Consider the following 14103-nt stretch of genomic DNA (forward strand, 5'->3'; position numbering starts at 1 on the left):
AGGAGAGTGATGCCACAGTAGTTGTTGCAGTCACCCCTGTCGCCTTTGTTCTTGTACAGCGTGATGATGTTTGCGTCCCTCATGTCTTGAGGTACTCCACCTTCTCTCCAGCAGAGACAGAGGATTTCATGCAGCTCAGTGACGATGATCTCTTTGCAGCACTTGAGGACTTCAGCAGGGATGCTGTCTTTTCCAGGTGCCTTGCCAAAGGCAAGGGAGTCCAGGGCCACGTGAAGTTCTTCTAGGGTTGGTTCACTGTCAAGCTCCTCCAGCACAGGCAGGCACTCAATGTTGTTCAGCGATTCTTCGGTGACTACATTTTCTCTGGAGTATAGCTCAGAATAGTGCTGCACCCAGCGTTCCATCTGCTGCATCCGATCCTGGATGACCTCACCTGTGGCAGACTTCAGAGAGGCAATTTTCTTCTGTGTTGGACCTAGGGCCTGCTTGATACCGTCATACATCCCCTTGATGTTGCCCGTGTCAGCTGCTATCTGTATCTGGGAGCAGAGCTGGAGCCAGTAGTCGTTAGCACATCTCCTGGCAATCTGCTGGACTTTGCTGCGAGCAGCTCGGAGGACCTGCAGGTTGCGCTCACTAGGATAGGCCTTGTATGCTGCTTGAGCTCTCCTCTTTTCCTCAATGACTGGTGTCAACTCCTCAGAGTGGGCTTCAAACCAGTCTGCCGTCTTGTTGGTCTTCTTGCCAAATATGGACAAGGCGTTGTTGTAAACGGCATTCTTGAAATGTTCCCATCTGTTGGATGCGTTTGCATCGACCGGGCCTGGAAGGGATTCCTCAAGCGCTCGTGCAAATTCCTCCACTTTTCTCTGATCCCGGGTCTTGCTCGTATCAATGCGAGGTCTTCCTTCCTTTTTTGTGTGGTACAGTCGCTTTGTTTGCAGTTTCACTCTGCTGCACACCAGGGAGTGGTCGGTGTCGCAGGCAGCACCCTGATAGCTGCGCGTGATCTTGATGCTGGGAAGGCTGGAGCATCTGGTGAGAATCAGGTCGAGCTGGTGCCAGTGCTTTGATCTTGGGTGTCTCCAAGAGACTCTATGTTGGGGCTTTGTGTTGAAGAACATGTTGCTGACACAGAGACCGTGATGACAGCAAAACTCTAGCAGGCGTTGGCCACAACTACATCAGCCATTTTCAACCACTGTGCTGCGAATGGTCTGCAGGTGTACCACGGGAGTTTGGAGGAGGGTCATTTTTTAGTAGAGCCATTGGAGGATGTGAGCCCCAACCAACAGCATGGTGTGCCTTGTCAATTCTCAAAAAACTGATGGTGTGCCTTGACAAAGTGTGCCATAAGACGAAAAAGATTGAAAATCACTGAGCTACACCAACATGGCATCCTGCTGTGAAAGGGCAGTCATAGAGGCCTCCTCATGGTAAGGGATTGTTGCGTCATTACCTTAGGGATGCATTGTGGCTGCATCGGCATTGAAAAGTTGGATAGGGTTCGGCCCTTAGGCTGTCTTCCTATCAAACAAACACCTCTAGTTAGAGAGTGTTCAAACACATGATCCCCCCTACCTTCAATCTGAAATGGTACAATCCAAGCAGGGCTTTACCATGTGCTAACTTTGTTCTCTGATTGGTAAGTAGGACACTGCTAGAGTAGAGGGTGCTGGCTCAAGAATTAGCCCAGGGTGGTAGTCTGTAATAGAGGACCCTGGAGACAGACTATAGGCCCCTCCCCCTTGCAGCCAGGTAGACACCTCTGTTTTGCTCCTACCTCTTGGAATGGCTCTAAAGGGGAGGGGCCCCTTGCATGCTGCGGTGAAGTACCCTCCCTGCAAAACGTAGTATTTTGCACCCCCTCTAGCTATGCCATTGCTGTTAAGTGCTGTCATGAACAACTGTTAACTCTTTTAAAGCAGCATTCAAACTTAAGGGAAGTAACTGGGGAGGGAGGAATGAGCTCTCAGAATGTCACAACTGGAAATCACCTTCATGCTCCTCCATAGCTCTGTGTTCAGGGCAAAACCCTGTTCATTCAGCCATTTCTGCCCAATGTTGCATGTACGCAACAGGGATCAAATATGTACACCTGTGGGCTGGGCAGAAATGGGTTAAAAGAAAAAAGCTGTTACCGTGAAGCCACTTTCCATTTCTCCCCAACTGTAAATGGTTCAGTGTGTTTAAATTGGATTCAAATGAAGCCTTTACTTTGCAGCAAGCACCAGGAGTTGTGCTGTCAAAATGTCACTCAGGTTTTTCACAACACGACAAAACCTACCCACCCCCATCCCAATATAAGGACCCTTGGCAGTTGGTTGGGGGGGGGGGAACGAGGAGAGAAGGAGTGACAGAAAAGAGCTGCAGAAAACGAGCATCTCATAATTACGTAGCAGGGCTTAAAAACACTTTGTCAGTTAAGTCCTGCTCCCGGAGTATTCCTGCTGCTGGCGCTAGGCCAAACTGGGGAGTAATTTCATCTCAGTCTGTCAGATTCATTGCCCCCCACAAATGTAGAAACAAAGTACTGTCAAAGAATATGTAGATTTTCAGAGTATGTACAGATAATTTTTCATTTCAGAGCCCCCATTTTTTCCCAGGGGCTCGACTGGTCACTGCTTCTGACCTCATTCCTTTACATTTCAGGTCCCACTTGCTAGGTCAGGATGTGTGGGCATAAACCCATTCATTTCTTTAAAAAAAAAAAAATGTCTTACTTTACGTGTTGCTTTACAGGTGGCAGGAGCTACAATGTGCAACCACCTACTTGGGGCCACAATCTTAAACACTCATTCTGCCCGAGGGTGCAAGCATCCAGGGTAAAGCATCCAGGCGTCACATCTGTGCCCTAGCACATCTGAACAAATGCGACCAGAACCTAGTGGACACTGTTAGTCATTTTTTTTCATTTCCCAAGGAACACTGGGTTCATTCAAGTTACGGACATTCAAGTTAGGGACATTTAAGTCATGGACAGTCACACCTGCACTTTTGTGTAGGTGCAGACCATCCATTGGGGTAATTTTGCGCAGATGCATCCCTCACGGCTCTGTTGCTTTGAGTTTTTTTTATCCTGGCCTGGTTCCAATGTCAGAGGAGAGTCAGGAATGGGGGGGTGGAGTTCCCCCATGGGACATGGGAGGGGCATGCCAGAGCCCATCAAAATAAGGCAGGTGAGGCCCTAATGTAGCAGCAGAGCTCCTTGCTACTTTCATGCAGAAGGGTCAGAATTGGTCCCCAGCATCTCCATTGAATGAAAATTCAGTTAATGGATGATGGGAAAGTTTCTCTAGTGAGAAAGAACGACTCTTGGGGACAGGCTGCCAGTCACAGCAGACGATACTGGGCTAGCCAGACCAATTGTCAGACTCAATGGAAAGCAGCAGCTCAATCTGTCCTGATGTTGGGAGAGAGTTCGTCTCCCTTTGCTCACACACCACAATTCACCTAACAAAATGGAGTGGGGCAGATGGTGGGTAAATGATATGCAGTCACCTCACCACATCTAGCTTGGAGCTTAATGGGGTGAGTGAGCTGGAGTGTGGGAGTTGCGTGAGTGTGGTAGTTGTATGGGAGTTCTGTGGGAGTTGGAGACCCCACTCAGCCCTGAAGGACGCTGGATAACCTGGGGCCAGTATCTCTCTCTCTCTCTCTCTCTGCCTAGCCAACCTCAAAGAGTTGTGAAGATAAAAAGGGAGGGGAAAGAACCATGTCCACTGCTCCAGACCATCCATTCCAAGGGGAGTACTTTCTTGCACACAAAATTCCATGCCCTGCCTCCTCACCGGCTGGCTCTTCCTTCCTTCCTAGGACACCACCGCCTCGCCCATGTCTTTTTAATGCTCTTCTGCTCAGGCCACTCACCGCCACCCACCATGGGCTGACCTGATAGTGAACTTGCAGCCATGGCAGGGATCTGAGCACCAGCAGCGCAGCTTCAACTAGACTGGGTGGCCAGAGCAGCACCTGGGGGCCCTGAAATTCTTGGAGAACCCCTCTGGGCATCTTTCTTCCCAGAGGTAAGATTCAGGTCCAACATTCACCGAGGCCTACAGGAAACACCAAACTGCAGGCTCTCCAGGCACTGATGCTACACCCTACCTTTCCTCCCACCAGATGACAACTGGCAGTGCTCCAGTTTCACTTTGCACCCAAAAAGGTTTCCTGTTAGGGCCAAACCTGACATAAGAGTTCTGTGACTGGAACTCTCAAAATGTTGTTCTCCCCCCAAAAGAAGTGGGGGGGGGGTGTCCCAGTTAGAGTGAGGTCCACAGTATGAGAGGAGAGTTCAAGCCTCAAGCCTTCTCCCTCCCTCAATGTGGCTTTCCAGCAACTGGTATTCAAAGGCAGGCTGCTCCATTCCTAACTCTCACATGTAAGAAGAGCCCTGCTGGGTCAGGCCGAGAGGTCCACCCATCCAGCATCTGCTCACCCAGAGTGGCCAGACAGGCACCTCAAGGAAACACAGCACTGGGATATGTCGGCAAACAGCCCTCTCCCACTGCTACGTCCCAGGCAATGGTGTTCACAGATAGACTGCCTCTAAACCTGGAGGTAATGGATAGCCATCACAACTAGCAGCAACTATGAGGGAAAAGCTATGTAAGTTGAGGGGTTGACATGCGCAAAAGAGTCCAGGCTCCCTGTCCATCCATGCCATCCATTCCCAGTCACCGATCGCTCCTGTGGCCAATTTTTGCCAAAGAAAAAGACATTGGGAACTTCAAATATCAGAACTCCTGGGTTCTATTCTGGCTCTCGGGGTCTCAGCAGAATTGGGGGGTGGGGTAGACCAGGCCACTTAGCCCAGGGAAGGAAGCACCTGGGAGGAGAAGTAAGTGTCCATCCTATATATGGCATGCTGTTTTGGGGTCCTGCCAGCCTGACTTTTCTGCCACAGCCCCCATTCCCTCCTGCCCCAGTCCTCTGCCCAATGGAAACCAAACTTGGCTCTTAATTAGGGCTCCCCTGGCTGCAGGAGAATCCCAATGTTTCCTCCCCGCCCGGCCCCTGCAGCCATTGTTCCCCTCCTGTGATCTGTGAAAACGGAGCCACTGAGCTCGGTGAGGGCGGGTAGGTGCGAAAGACAGCATCAAAGGGCCATTAGCCGGGGAGGGGAGATGCTCTTGGCCTTGACAAAAGAGTGGCCATTAATCAGAGGAATACTTGAGAGGTGCCTGCTCATTTGTTCTGGCACTGCTGCCTAACCGCCATCCCCCCCCCAAAGAGGGGAGATGACATTAGAGCTTAAACAGAGCCCTGCTGGGTCCGAGCACAGCTTCTTCTTGCCCACTGTCCTGTTTCCAGCCTGATCCTGGAATGGCTTCTTTAGGTCCTGCCTGGTCCTCCCTCAGGAGGAAAACTGTGAGGAAGAGAGAAAAACAGCCTTCCTCCCCTTGCCAGGAAACCTGAGAGAGAGGAAGTGAGCGGCGGCCCCAGTGGTGTGCATTCTGGGAACACTGCTTCCCGCCCCTCATCAAGATGCACTCCTGCGAGCCACAGAAGAGGAGGCCCCTTTTCAATCCCTCTTGAGAATCCGCCTCGTCTGAGCAGCATCTCCCAGGCTCTGCAGACTCGCTTTTCAGCCGCACTCCATTCAGGGTCAAACAATGGGGAACAATGACTACGGGGAAGGGTGGCCTGTCTTTGAGCAGCGTTCAAGAGGCCATCTGCTCCAGTCCAGTCATTGCCAAGGCTGGGAACCAGGAGGATCCCAGATTTCAGACTTAATCAGAGGCACTTAGCGAGCCATCCTTGGGCAAAGCCAGCTGACCCCTCTTTCCACAGCCAACCAACTGACAAACACCAAGTGTAAAAGCAAGAGGATCCCATAAAACCAAGATTTCTTCCAAATCCAAATGATCTCTTTTAGCAACCCAGGTGAGACCTTTTGGGACTTTTTTTTTGGGGGGGGGGGGGGAGCTTCCAAGCTGCTGCAGCTACACAGTCTGAGAGCGCACACTTTGCAATGTCACAGAGAAAGCTGGCATAATTCTCCTGGCACTTGCACACACTCAAGGACTCGCCAACCAGTGTGGGAGGAAAGTGCCGAAAATAAGAGAGATGTGGCCAGATACAACCTCGAATGCTGAAAACAGGTTTCAGGGCCCTCTTTCTTTTCCAGGTCTGTACACTCATGCACCCTGCAAAACAAGTATCATGGTCTACACACTGGCTGCAGGCTGCCCATGGAGCAGAGGTGCTTTCAAGCTGGTCTTTTGCTGCCCAATGTCCAGCCCTTTAAGGGTTAATGCTTCCAACTGGGGGGGGGGGTCGCTAGGTGGAAATACCCAGCTGGACTGCAGCTCTTCAATTAGCAGCCAAGAGCTTGTTATCTAGCAATATAATCAGAGGGTGATTTATGACTAGTAGGTGCAGGGAAGCTCCCATCAAACTGAGACACAAACCCGAGAGCAAATTCCAGGGCTCTAGACAGACAAAGGAGAGCAACGCAGGCAGAAAGCAAGAGCTGGCATCTGGGCCTGCACAGCAGAATTCTACCTTGAGGCAACAACCCTTGGCCAGGCCTCCAACTGGATTTACTAGAAACAACAGAACAAAGGGGTGGGCAAGAAGGAGAAAAAGGATCTACTGGCAGCGCTTGGGGTTATTTGCAGTAGAGACTGGCAAAGGGCTTCTGACTTCCAGCAGCAAGTGACTAAAGAAAGCTCTGCCTTGGCAGGCCTTATGCCCATTGCTCCTCTCTCAGCTTCAGTGTCCCTCAGCTGCAACAGTCACTGTCTGCCTTTGGCCATATCTTTGTACAGTTTTGCTGGCCTGTTGTAGAGGTGTCTGACAGCCCAATCTTATTCTTCCCCCACCACCATCGTAGCAACACCTAACTGGCAAATGCTGCATTCCATGGCGTAGGGGCCAGTAGGCTTTAGCAGGGAAAGGGGATTTTAAATGCCCTTACGCTTGTGTAAGCCTCCCTGCAATGGGTCTCCTGCGGTGGGTCTCCTTGGATATGCACAAGCATGACTGCCATCGAAAGGCTGAGAAGAGGAAGGGGCAAGGAGGCTGCAGTTGGGCTTTCCATGATGGATTCTCTCCCTGCCGCAACCTTCCTGCCCCAATTTCATCCCCTTCCCACCTCAGCTCCACCCTCCAGAGAGCAGGGACTCCAAAGATGGCGAGGGAGGGCGGGACAGTGCAGGCCGTTCCACTGGCACTCCTGGCAGCGTGCTAATTCACACGCTCTTGGAGCGCCTTTTGCAACAGGTGCCGATTGCTTTAAGGCAGTCAGTGCTGTTGTAGGAGGAAGACTGGGCTCTGAATCTCTTATATGCAGCAACGCAGGAGTGGGTTTGTACTTACGTACGCAGCTCACCACAGGGAAGGGCTTGTGGGGTGCTGCTCTTTGAGTCACCTTTTTCCACTTAGGTTCATCCCCCCCCCATCCCAGTCACCATTAGGTGCCTTGCTCCAAATGGGTTCTGGTGAAAAGTGCAGTACATCTCACAAACCTGAAGTCTGTCCTTGTCTGATTTAGATGACACCCATGAAAGCTTTCCTCCCGAGGCAAGCAGAGGCAGTAGGAAGGGGACCCCACCCAAGACCATGGAGAACAAAAGGTTAAATGCCCCCTCTCCTCATGCCTTAATCCTGAGCAAGGCAACTCTTTATATTGGAAAAAATCAATTGCACACGGGACAGACAAGCTGCTTAGTTTGATCCTGATATCTGGATCTGGGGGGTTACATGCAGGCATGGCCCACTCACTTCCCAGCCTATCTTTGCAAGTCATAAGGCAAAGAATTTGTTTTGTTTTTGAATTAAGCTAGAAGACAGATTTCGTAGTGCAGTCTGCTCACTTTCAGAGCTCCCACGGAATGGCTGCAAACATACAGCCCCGTCGATAAGGAAAGCATGCTAAATGACAGCTTGGACATCTTCTGATCACAGTCTGGCAGCATTTATGAACAATCAGCTCATAGAGCTCAGCTCCTGTAATTTGTATCTTGTTCACTCATGGAGTTCTTGCTGCAACTGCCTGTCTCCGTCTCAAACACCGTTAACAGATGCCCAGCTGCGTACCACCAACAGGCATTTTCTATTACAAAGCCAAGCAAAGGGATTTGCACAGAAATCTTAACAAACAAACCCTTACTTGCTGCTTGGATTCTTGCCTTGCGGCTCACCACCAGGCCAAAGCGGTTCCGAGCCATACAGTCATACTCCCCTTCGTCGGAAGACCCGTCGCCCCTGAGTTTCTGGAAGTGGGAGAAGTAGAGCGAGCCATTTGCAAGCACGAAAGCATTCAAATCGTCCATCATCAGCACCCCATTCTTTCGCCACGTGATGCTGATGGGTTGGATCCCTTCCACCTGGCAGTACAACACCAGTGGGTGCTCCTGAACGGCTATGTGGTCGCTGGGCTCCATGGTGAAAGCAAGCTCTGCAGAATGGCTCAGATCTGGAATACAGGAAAGAGAAAGGACAGATTGTGTCAAGGGCCTAAGAACACAAGAAGAGCCCTGCTGGATCAGGTCACAGGTCCATCTAGTCCCGCTGCCTGTATCTCAAAGTGGCCCACCAAATGCCCAGGGAGCACACCAGATAACAAGAGACCTGCAAGGCCTCCTGGGAATTGTAGTTAAGAACATAAGAACAGCCCCACTGGATCAGGCCATAGGCCCATCTAGTCCAGCTTCCTGTATCTCACAGCAGCCCACCAAATGCCCCAGGGAGCACACCAGATAACAAGAGACCTGCAAGGCCTCCTGGGAATTGTAGTTAAGAACATAAGAACAGCCCCACTGGATCAGGCCATAGGCCCATCTAGTCCAGCTTCCTGCATCTCACAGCGGCCCACCAAATGCCCCAGGGAGCACACCAGATAACAAGAGACCTGCAAGGCCTCCTGGGAATTGTAGTTTAAGAACATAAGAACAGCCCCACTGGATCAGGCCCAAGGCCCATCTAGTCCAGCTTCCTGTATCTCACAGCGGCCCACCAAATGCCCCAGGGAGCACACCAGATAACAAGAGACCTGCAAGGCCTCCTGGGAATTGTAGTTTAAGAACACAAGAAGAGCCCCACTGGATCAGGTCACAGGTCCATCTAGTCCAGCTGCCTGTATCTCACAGTGGCCCACCAGATGCCGCATGAAGCACACAAGATCACTGCATCCTGTTGCCACTCCCTTGCATCTGGCATTCGGAGGTAGCCTACTTCTAACACCAAGAGATTGCACAGCCATCACCATTTGTAACCTGTGATGGACTTTTCCTCCAGAAATTTGTCCAATCCCATTTCAAAGGCATCTAGGCCAGATGCCATCAACACATTATGTGGCAGGCAGTTCCATAGACTAATTACACACAGGCTAAAGAAATATTTTCTTTTGTGGTTCTCCCAACACTCAATTCAGTGGATGTCCCCTGGTTCTGGTGTTATATGAGAGGGAAAAGAGCATAAGAACATAAGAACAGCCCCACTGGATCAGGCCATAGGCCCATCTAGTCCAGCTTCCTGTATCTCACAGTGGCCCACCCAATGCCCCAGGGAGCACACTAGATAACAAGAGACCTGCAAGGCTTCCTGGGAATTGTAGTTAAGAACATAAGAAGAGCCCCGCTGGATCAGGCCATAGGCCCATCTAGTCCAGCTTCCTGCATCTCACAGCGGCCCACCAAATGCCCCAGGGAGCACACCAGATAACAAGAGACCTCATCCTGGTGCCCTCCCTTGCATCTGGCATTCCGACATAACCCATTTCTAAAATCAGGAGGTTGCATAATGGATTTTTCCTCCATAAACTTGTCCAATCCCCTTTTAAAGGCGTCCAGGCTAGACGCCAGCACCACATCCTATGGCAAGGAGTCTATCTATCTATCTATCTATCTATCCATCCATCCATCCATCCATCCATCCCCTGCATTATTTTGTATGTCTCAATCATGACTCCCCTCAGGTGCCATTTTTTAGACTGAAGAGCCCCAAACACTGTAGCCAAGGCCAGGAAGTTAGTCTTCCTGTTAGGGGCTATATTTATTTTATTTTATTTTATTTATCACATTTTTATACGCCCTTCCTCCAAAGAGCTCAGGGCGGTTTACACAGCTGCTCCTCCCCTCCTCCTTGTCCTCACAACAACCCTGTGAGGTAGGTGAGGCTGAGAGAAAGTGACTGGCCCAAGGTCACCCAGGAAGCTTTGTGGCTGAGGGGAGATTTGAACCTGGTTCATCCAGGTCTAATTCCACCTCCCAAACCACTACACCACCCTGGCTCTCATACACAGGTATGAAATTACTAAAATAAGCCACCAGATCAACTTGAACTATGGCGTGGAAGAGTCACAGAGGAAAACCATTCAGACAGTGTCGCCAAGCACTTGAACTCAGAGTGGATCTGACCCAAACTTCTCACTAAAGACAACAGCAAGTCTTTGTCTGCTCTAAAGCCATGTGGCTCCAGACTCCAGTCTCATGGGCAGGAAAGAAAGGGCTATAGGTGATATTCTCCATTTGGGGAGATCCGCAGGCAATGATCCTGCACAGGGCTGCAGTAAAAACGTGCAAAGACCAAGTGGGTCTAACGATGAATGCCGCTCTTCTGGCCAAACCCTGATCTCCTGCAGCATTTAGGAGCTTGAACTTTCTTGTTTAAAATATGAGCAGCTCTTCAGAGGGGGCAGAAGAGAGAGACCCTGCCGGAGTCCTGACATGACAGGATGAAGCCAAAGGTTTTAAGATGCTTAATGGGTTAATCGCAGCAGCGGATAAAAGCCATGTTTATTCTCAGCCTCACCACTAAATGGAGTCTCTCCATTTGGAGAGGTTCTGCCGGCTCACCTTTGACCCTCAGCGCAGCAACCCGGCCTGCCTCGGCCTTCCTTTGTCTGCCCCGTCCATCTGCCTCATCTCAGGTTACACTCCACACTGATCCCCTCATAATCCAATTTAAGTTGCCATACACAGCTGTGGGGGAGAGTCTCTGAAAGGGACCCAGGTCTCCCAAAGTAGACAGACGGGTTCCTCTGCTGCAGGAAGGTAGCCGGGCCGGGTCTTTCCTTCCCTGAAACTTGTCCTTTGGAGCCAGAGTCAGTTTATTCTTCTGCTGCATTTCCCACAATATAGACTGAGCTAGAAGAGGTCTGCAGGAAACAAAATGTTTGCTTGAAAAAGGAGAGCCACAAAATTCTATTCCTTGCCAGCCAGTAAAGCCATGCGCATGCACACTGCTGGCAATGTGCTCACTACCATCGGTCAGTGACTAACAGATGCACTGGGCTGTAGCCAATGGTGGCAGCTTTAGCACAACTATGGATCCCACCCGTGTTTTGGCTCCTAAAGTCCAATTTTGGGGTTGGAGAAGGACATTTTTTGCACTAAGGTTGCTCTCCCAACAGCCCCTGCAAGTACTGCGGGTCTCAAGGTGGAGGCCTTGTGCTCCCTCCCCCAAGAGACCCCTTGAGCCACTTCTGCAGCAGTCCAGCCATTGTCTGAAGACCACTGGGGTATCCATGCAGATTCCTCCACATCTGCACTAAATGTGTGGAGCCTCCTGGAAAACATGCTCTCTCCCTTAAGATGTGGAGAGTTGCTCCCAGCCTGAGCTCGGATGGACCACAGCATAACCCAGTACAAGGCAGCTCTGTTGCCTGGGGCAGGGCAAGAGCTCAGCAGATAAGCCCTGCCTGGCCTGCAGAAGGTTCCAGGTTCAATCCCTGGGGCTCCTATGCACCTGGCACCTGGCACCTGGCATTCAGAGATAGCCTATTTCTAGGACCAGGCGGTTGCATTTACTCATCATGGCTTGTAACCTGTAATGGACATTTCCTCCCTAAATCTGTCCAGTCCCCTTTAAAAGGCATCTAGGTCAGACACCATCACCACATCCTGTGGCAAGGAGTTCCACAGATTAATCACACACTGGGTAAAGAAAAAAAATTTTTTTGTCTGTACTAACTCTTCTGACACTCAATTTTAGTGCATGTACTGGTTCCGGTGTTGTGCAAGAGGGAAAACAACATCCTTCTATCCACTCTATCCACCCCCTGCATTATTTTCTATGTCTCAGTCATGTTCTGCAGCACCCTTCCTCAAACACCATGCAGTACCTTTCCACCTCTCCCCTAGGAGGGGACCAGCAGCCTCTTTTGAAGGCACAGGAATACTTATTGGAGAGGTCAGCTGGCATGGAGAATCTCACTAACCAGGAAGCCCTTGCAGAGAAGCCAAACAGGGTTTCAGGAGAATCTTAGTCCTCCCTCATTACAAGCAATCCAAAGCAAAGGTGGAGAATGACCCTACTTTCCAGGCAAATGGAGAAGACAACAGAGTGCAATTAATTGAGAGGGAGAATACTCCATGCCAGTGGAGAAAAAATAATAATAACTGCAATTAATGTCCTAATAAATTCCTATTAGTTTGCCAAAGCTCTGAGGGAAAAAACACCTGAATGTACAGAAATTTAGATATTTAAATGCTGGATGTGTGATGCTTACTCAGAAGTAAATTCAACTAAGTTCAAAGGGGCTGACTCTCAATTTACATGTGAGATGCCAAGGCGATTTCTTAAACAACTGGGTAACTCTTCTTCAGTTAATTAAGTGTGTGCTTGTCTCAACACCAGCTTGTGAGTCTGCCTTCGCTTAAATCACTTTACCTTTTATTAACAGCAAAGGAAGGAGGGAGGAAGAGGAACAAAACTGACAACAGTACAATGGAAGAGGGAGAACTTTAAGACAGGAAAAATCCCCCTCCCTGCCAGTTCCCCTACAAGAAACATTTCATAGCTTTCTCAACACGATGATGTGTGACAACACAAATGGTTATTTAACAAAAAATATCATGCAATGTTTGATCACACAGCCAACAGTGTAGGCAAGGCTGAGCTGAGAGTTTCATCCTGCAGAAAGGAGGGAGGAAAGAAAAAAGGGCTTGGGGTGAAGAAACCGCTCTCAAAGCACTTTGAAGTTGATTTAATTATTCTGGCTTCTTCCACCCTCCCCCTTCCTCCCCAGCCCCTCTTTTAAGTGAACAAGATGTCTATCATTCCTTCTTCCAGCTTACTGGTCCATAACCACCACTCCAAGCCAAACCAGGGCTCAGGAGTGCTAAGTGCTGCACGGAGAGACTGGCAGAGAGAGAAGGCAAAGGCAGGTGACAAGAGAACAGAGAGGCAGTGTGGTGTAATGATGAATGCTGGAGCAGGCCTGGGAAGATCTGAGTTAAAGTTGCCCCCATGGCAAGAAGCTTCCTGGCTGACCTTACTTCTCTCTCAGTTTGACCAACTCACCTTGCTGTGCGGGGATAAAAGGGAGAGACTATGTACTCCCTGTGCTTCTTGGAGGAAAGGGGGGGAGAATGTCAATAATAAGAAGGGCCAATGCACAAGATCAAATCTGCTGTGGTTCCATTTTCAACCCCTGTGCCCCAAACTCCCATGGCACACCTGTGGACCTTCCATGGCACAACAATGTACACCACCACAGTACACCGCTTGAAAATCACTGATCTAACCACACCACACTTTCTCACAGTGACAGCTCTGCCTTATCACAGTGACCAGTTCTGCATGTTTGACTCTCTTCTGGAGAAAAGATAGTCTTGAGTCATTTACTCCTCTTCATTCCTCACACCTGTGACACAGTGGTCCACACACAGCCAGTGCTCAAATAAATTCACCAAAAACACAAATTTGCAACCCATCTCCCACTTCCCTGGGAGAAAGCCCTACTGAGCACAATGGGATATACTTCTGAGTAAACATACATACATTAGACTGTGCTGGGAAGACTCTGGAATCTTATACACCGATGACAGTGGGAAACTGCTTCAAGATGGACAGGTAGTAAACGCATGATGCTCCACCACATTTTAACAACAACAAAAAATAATCCCTCCTAATATTTTTCAGATGCTCAAAAAGTAGCATTCCCAGGTGTTAGCACTCCAAATGCAATTGCTAAAAGGAAACAGGAAGGAAATATTTTTTAAATGAAAAATGCTGGAAAGTGGCTGCCAGGGAGAGATCAAACTAGCTATGACCTCTCTCCCCACTCCCCACCCCTCTGAACAACAGGAGGCTCAGTCACGGATTCCAAGAGGGGCACCGAAAGAGGTTCTGTCATATGAAATCTATTTTCAGCTACCGTCAGGGTTCAGCCTCTCTGACCCTGGTTCTGCA

At 49.8% G+C, this 14103-nt stretch overlaps 1 protein-coding gene across 1 annotated transcript in view; it reads right to left on the reverse strand.

Moving 5' to 3' along the window:
- IGDCC3 (immunoglobulin superfamily DCC subclass member 3) overlaps positions 1 to 8369 on the reverse strand; it is a 72989-nt gene extending 64620 nt beyond the window's left edge. The window contains 1 exon segment of the mRNA XM_066636314.1: positions 8078 to 8369. Coding sequence (XP_066492411.1) covers positions 8078 to 8351 — 274 coding nt within the window. The 5' untranslated portion in view covers positions 8352 to 8369.
- Between the last annotated feature and the right edge of the window lie 5734 nt (positions 8370 to 14103).

This window comes from Tiliqua scincoides, chromosome 8 (genome assembly GCF_035046505.1).
Source record: "Tiliqua scincoides isolate rTilSci1 chromosome 8, rTilSci1.hap2, whole genome shotgun sequence".
NCBI lineage: Eukaryota > Metazoa > Chordata > Lepidosauria > Squamata > Scincidae > Tiliqua > Tiliqua scincoides.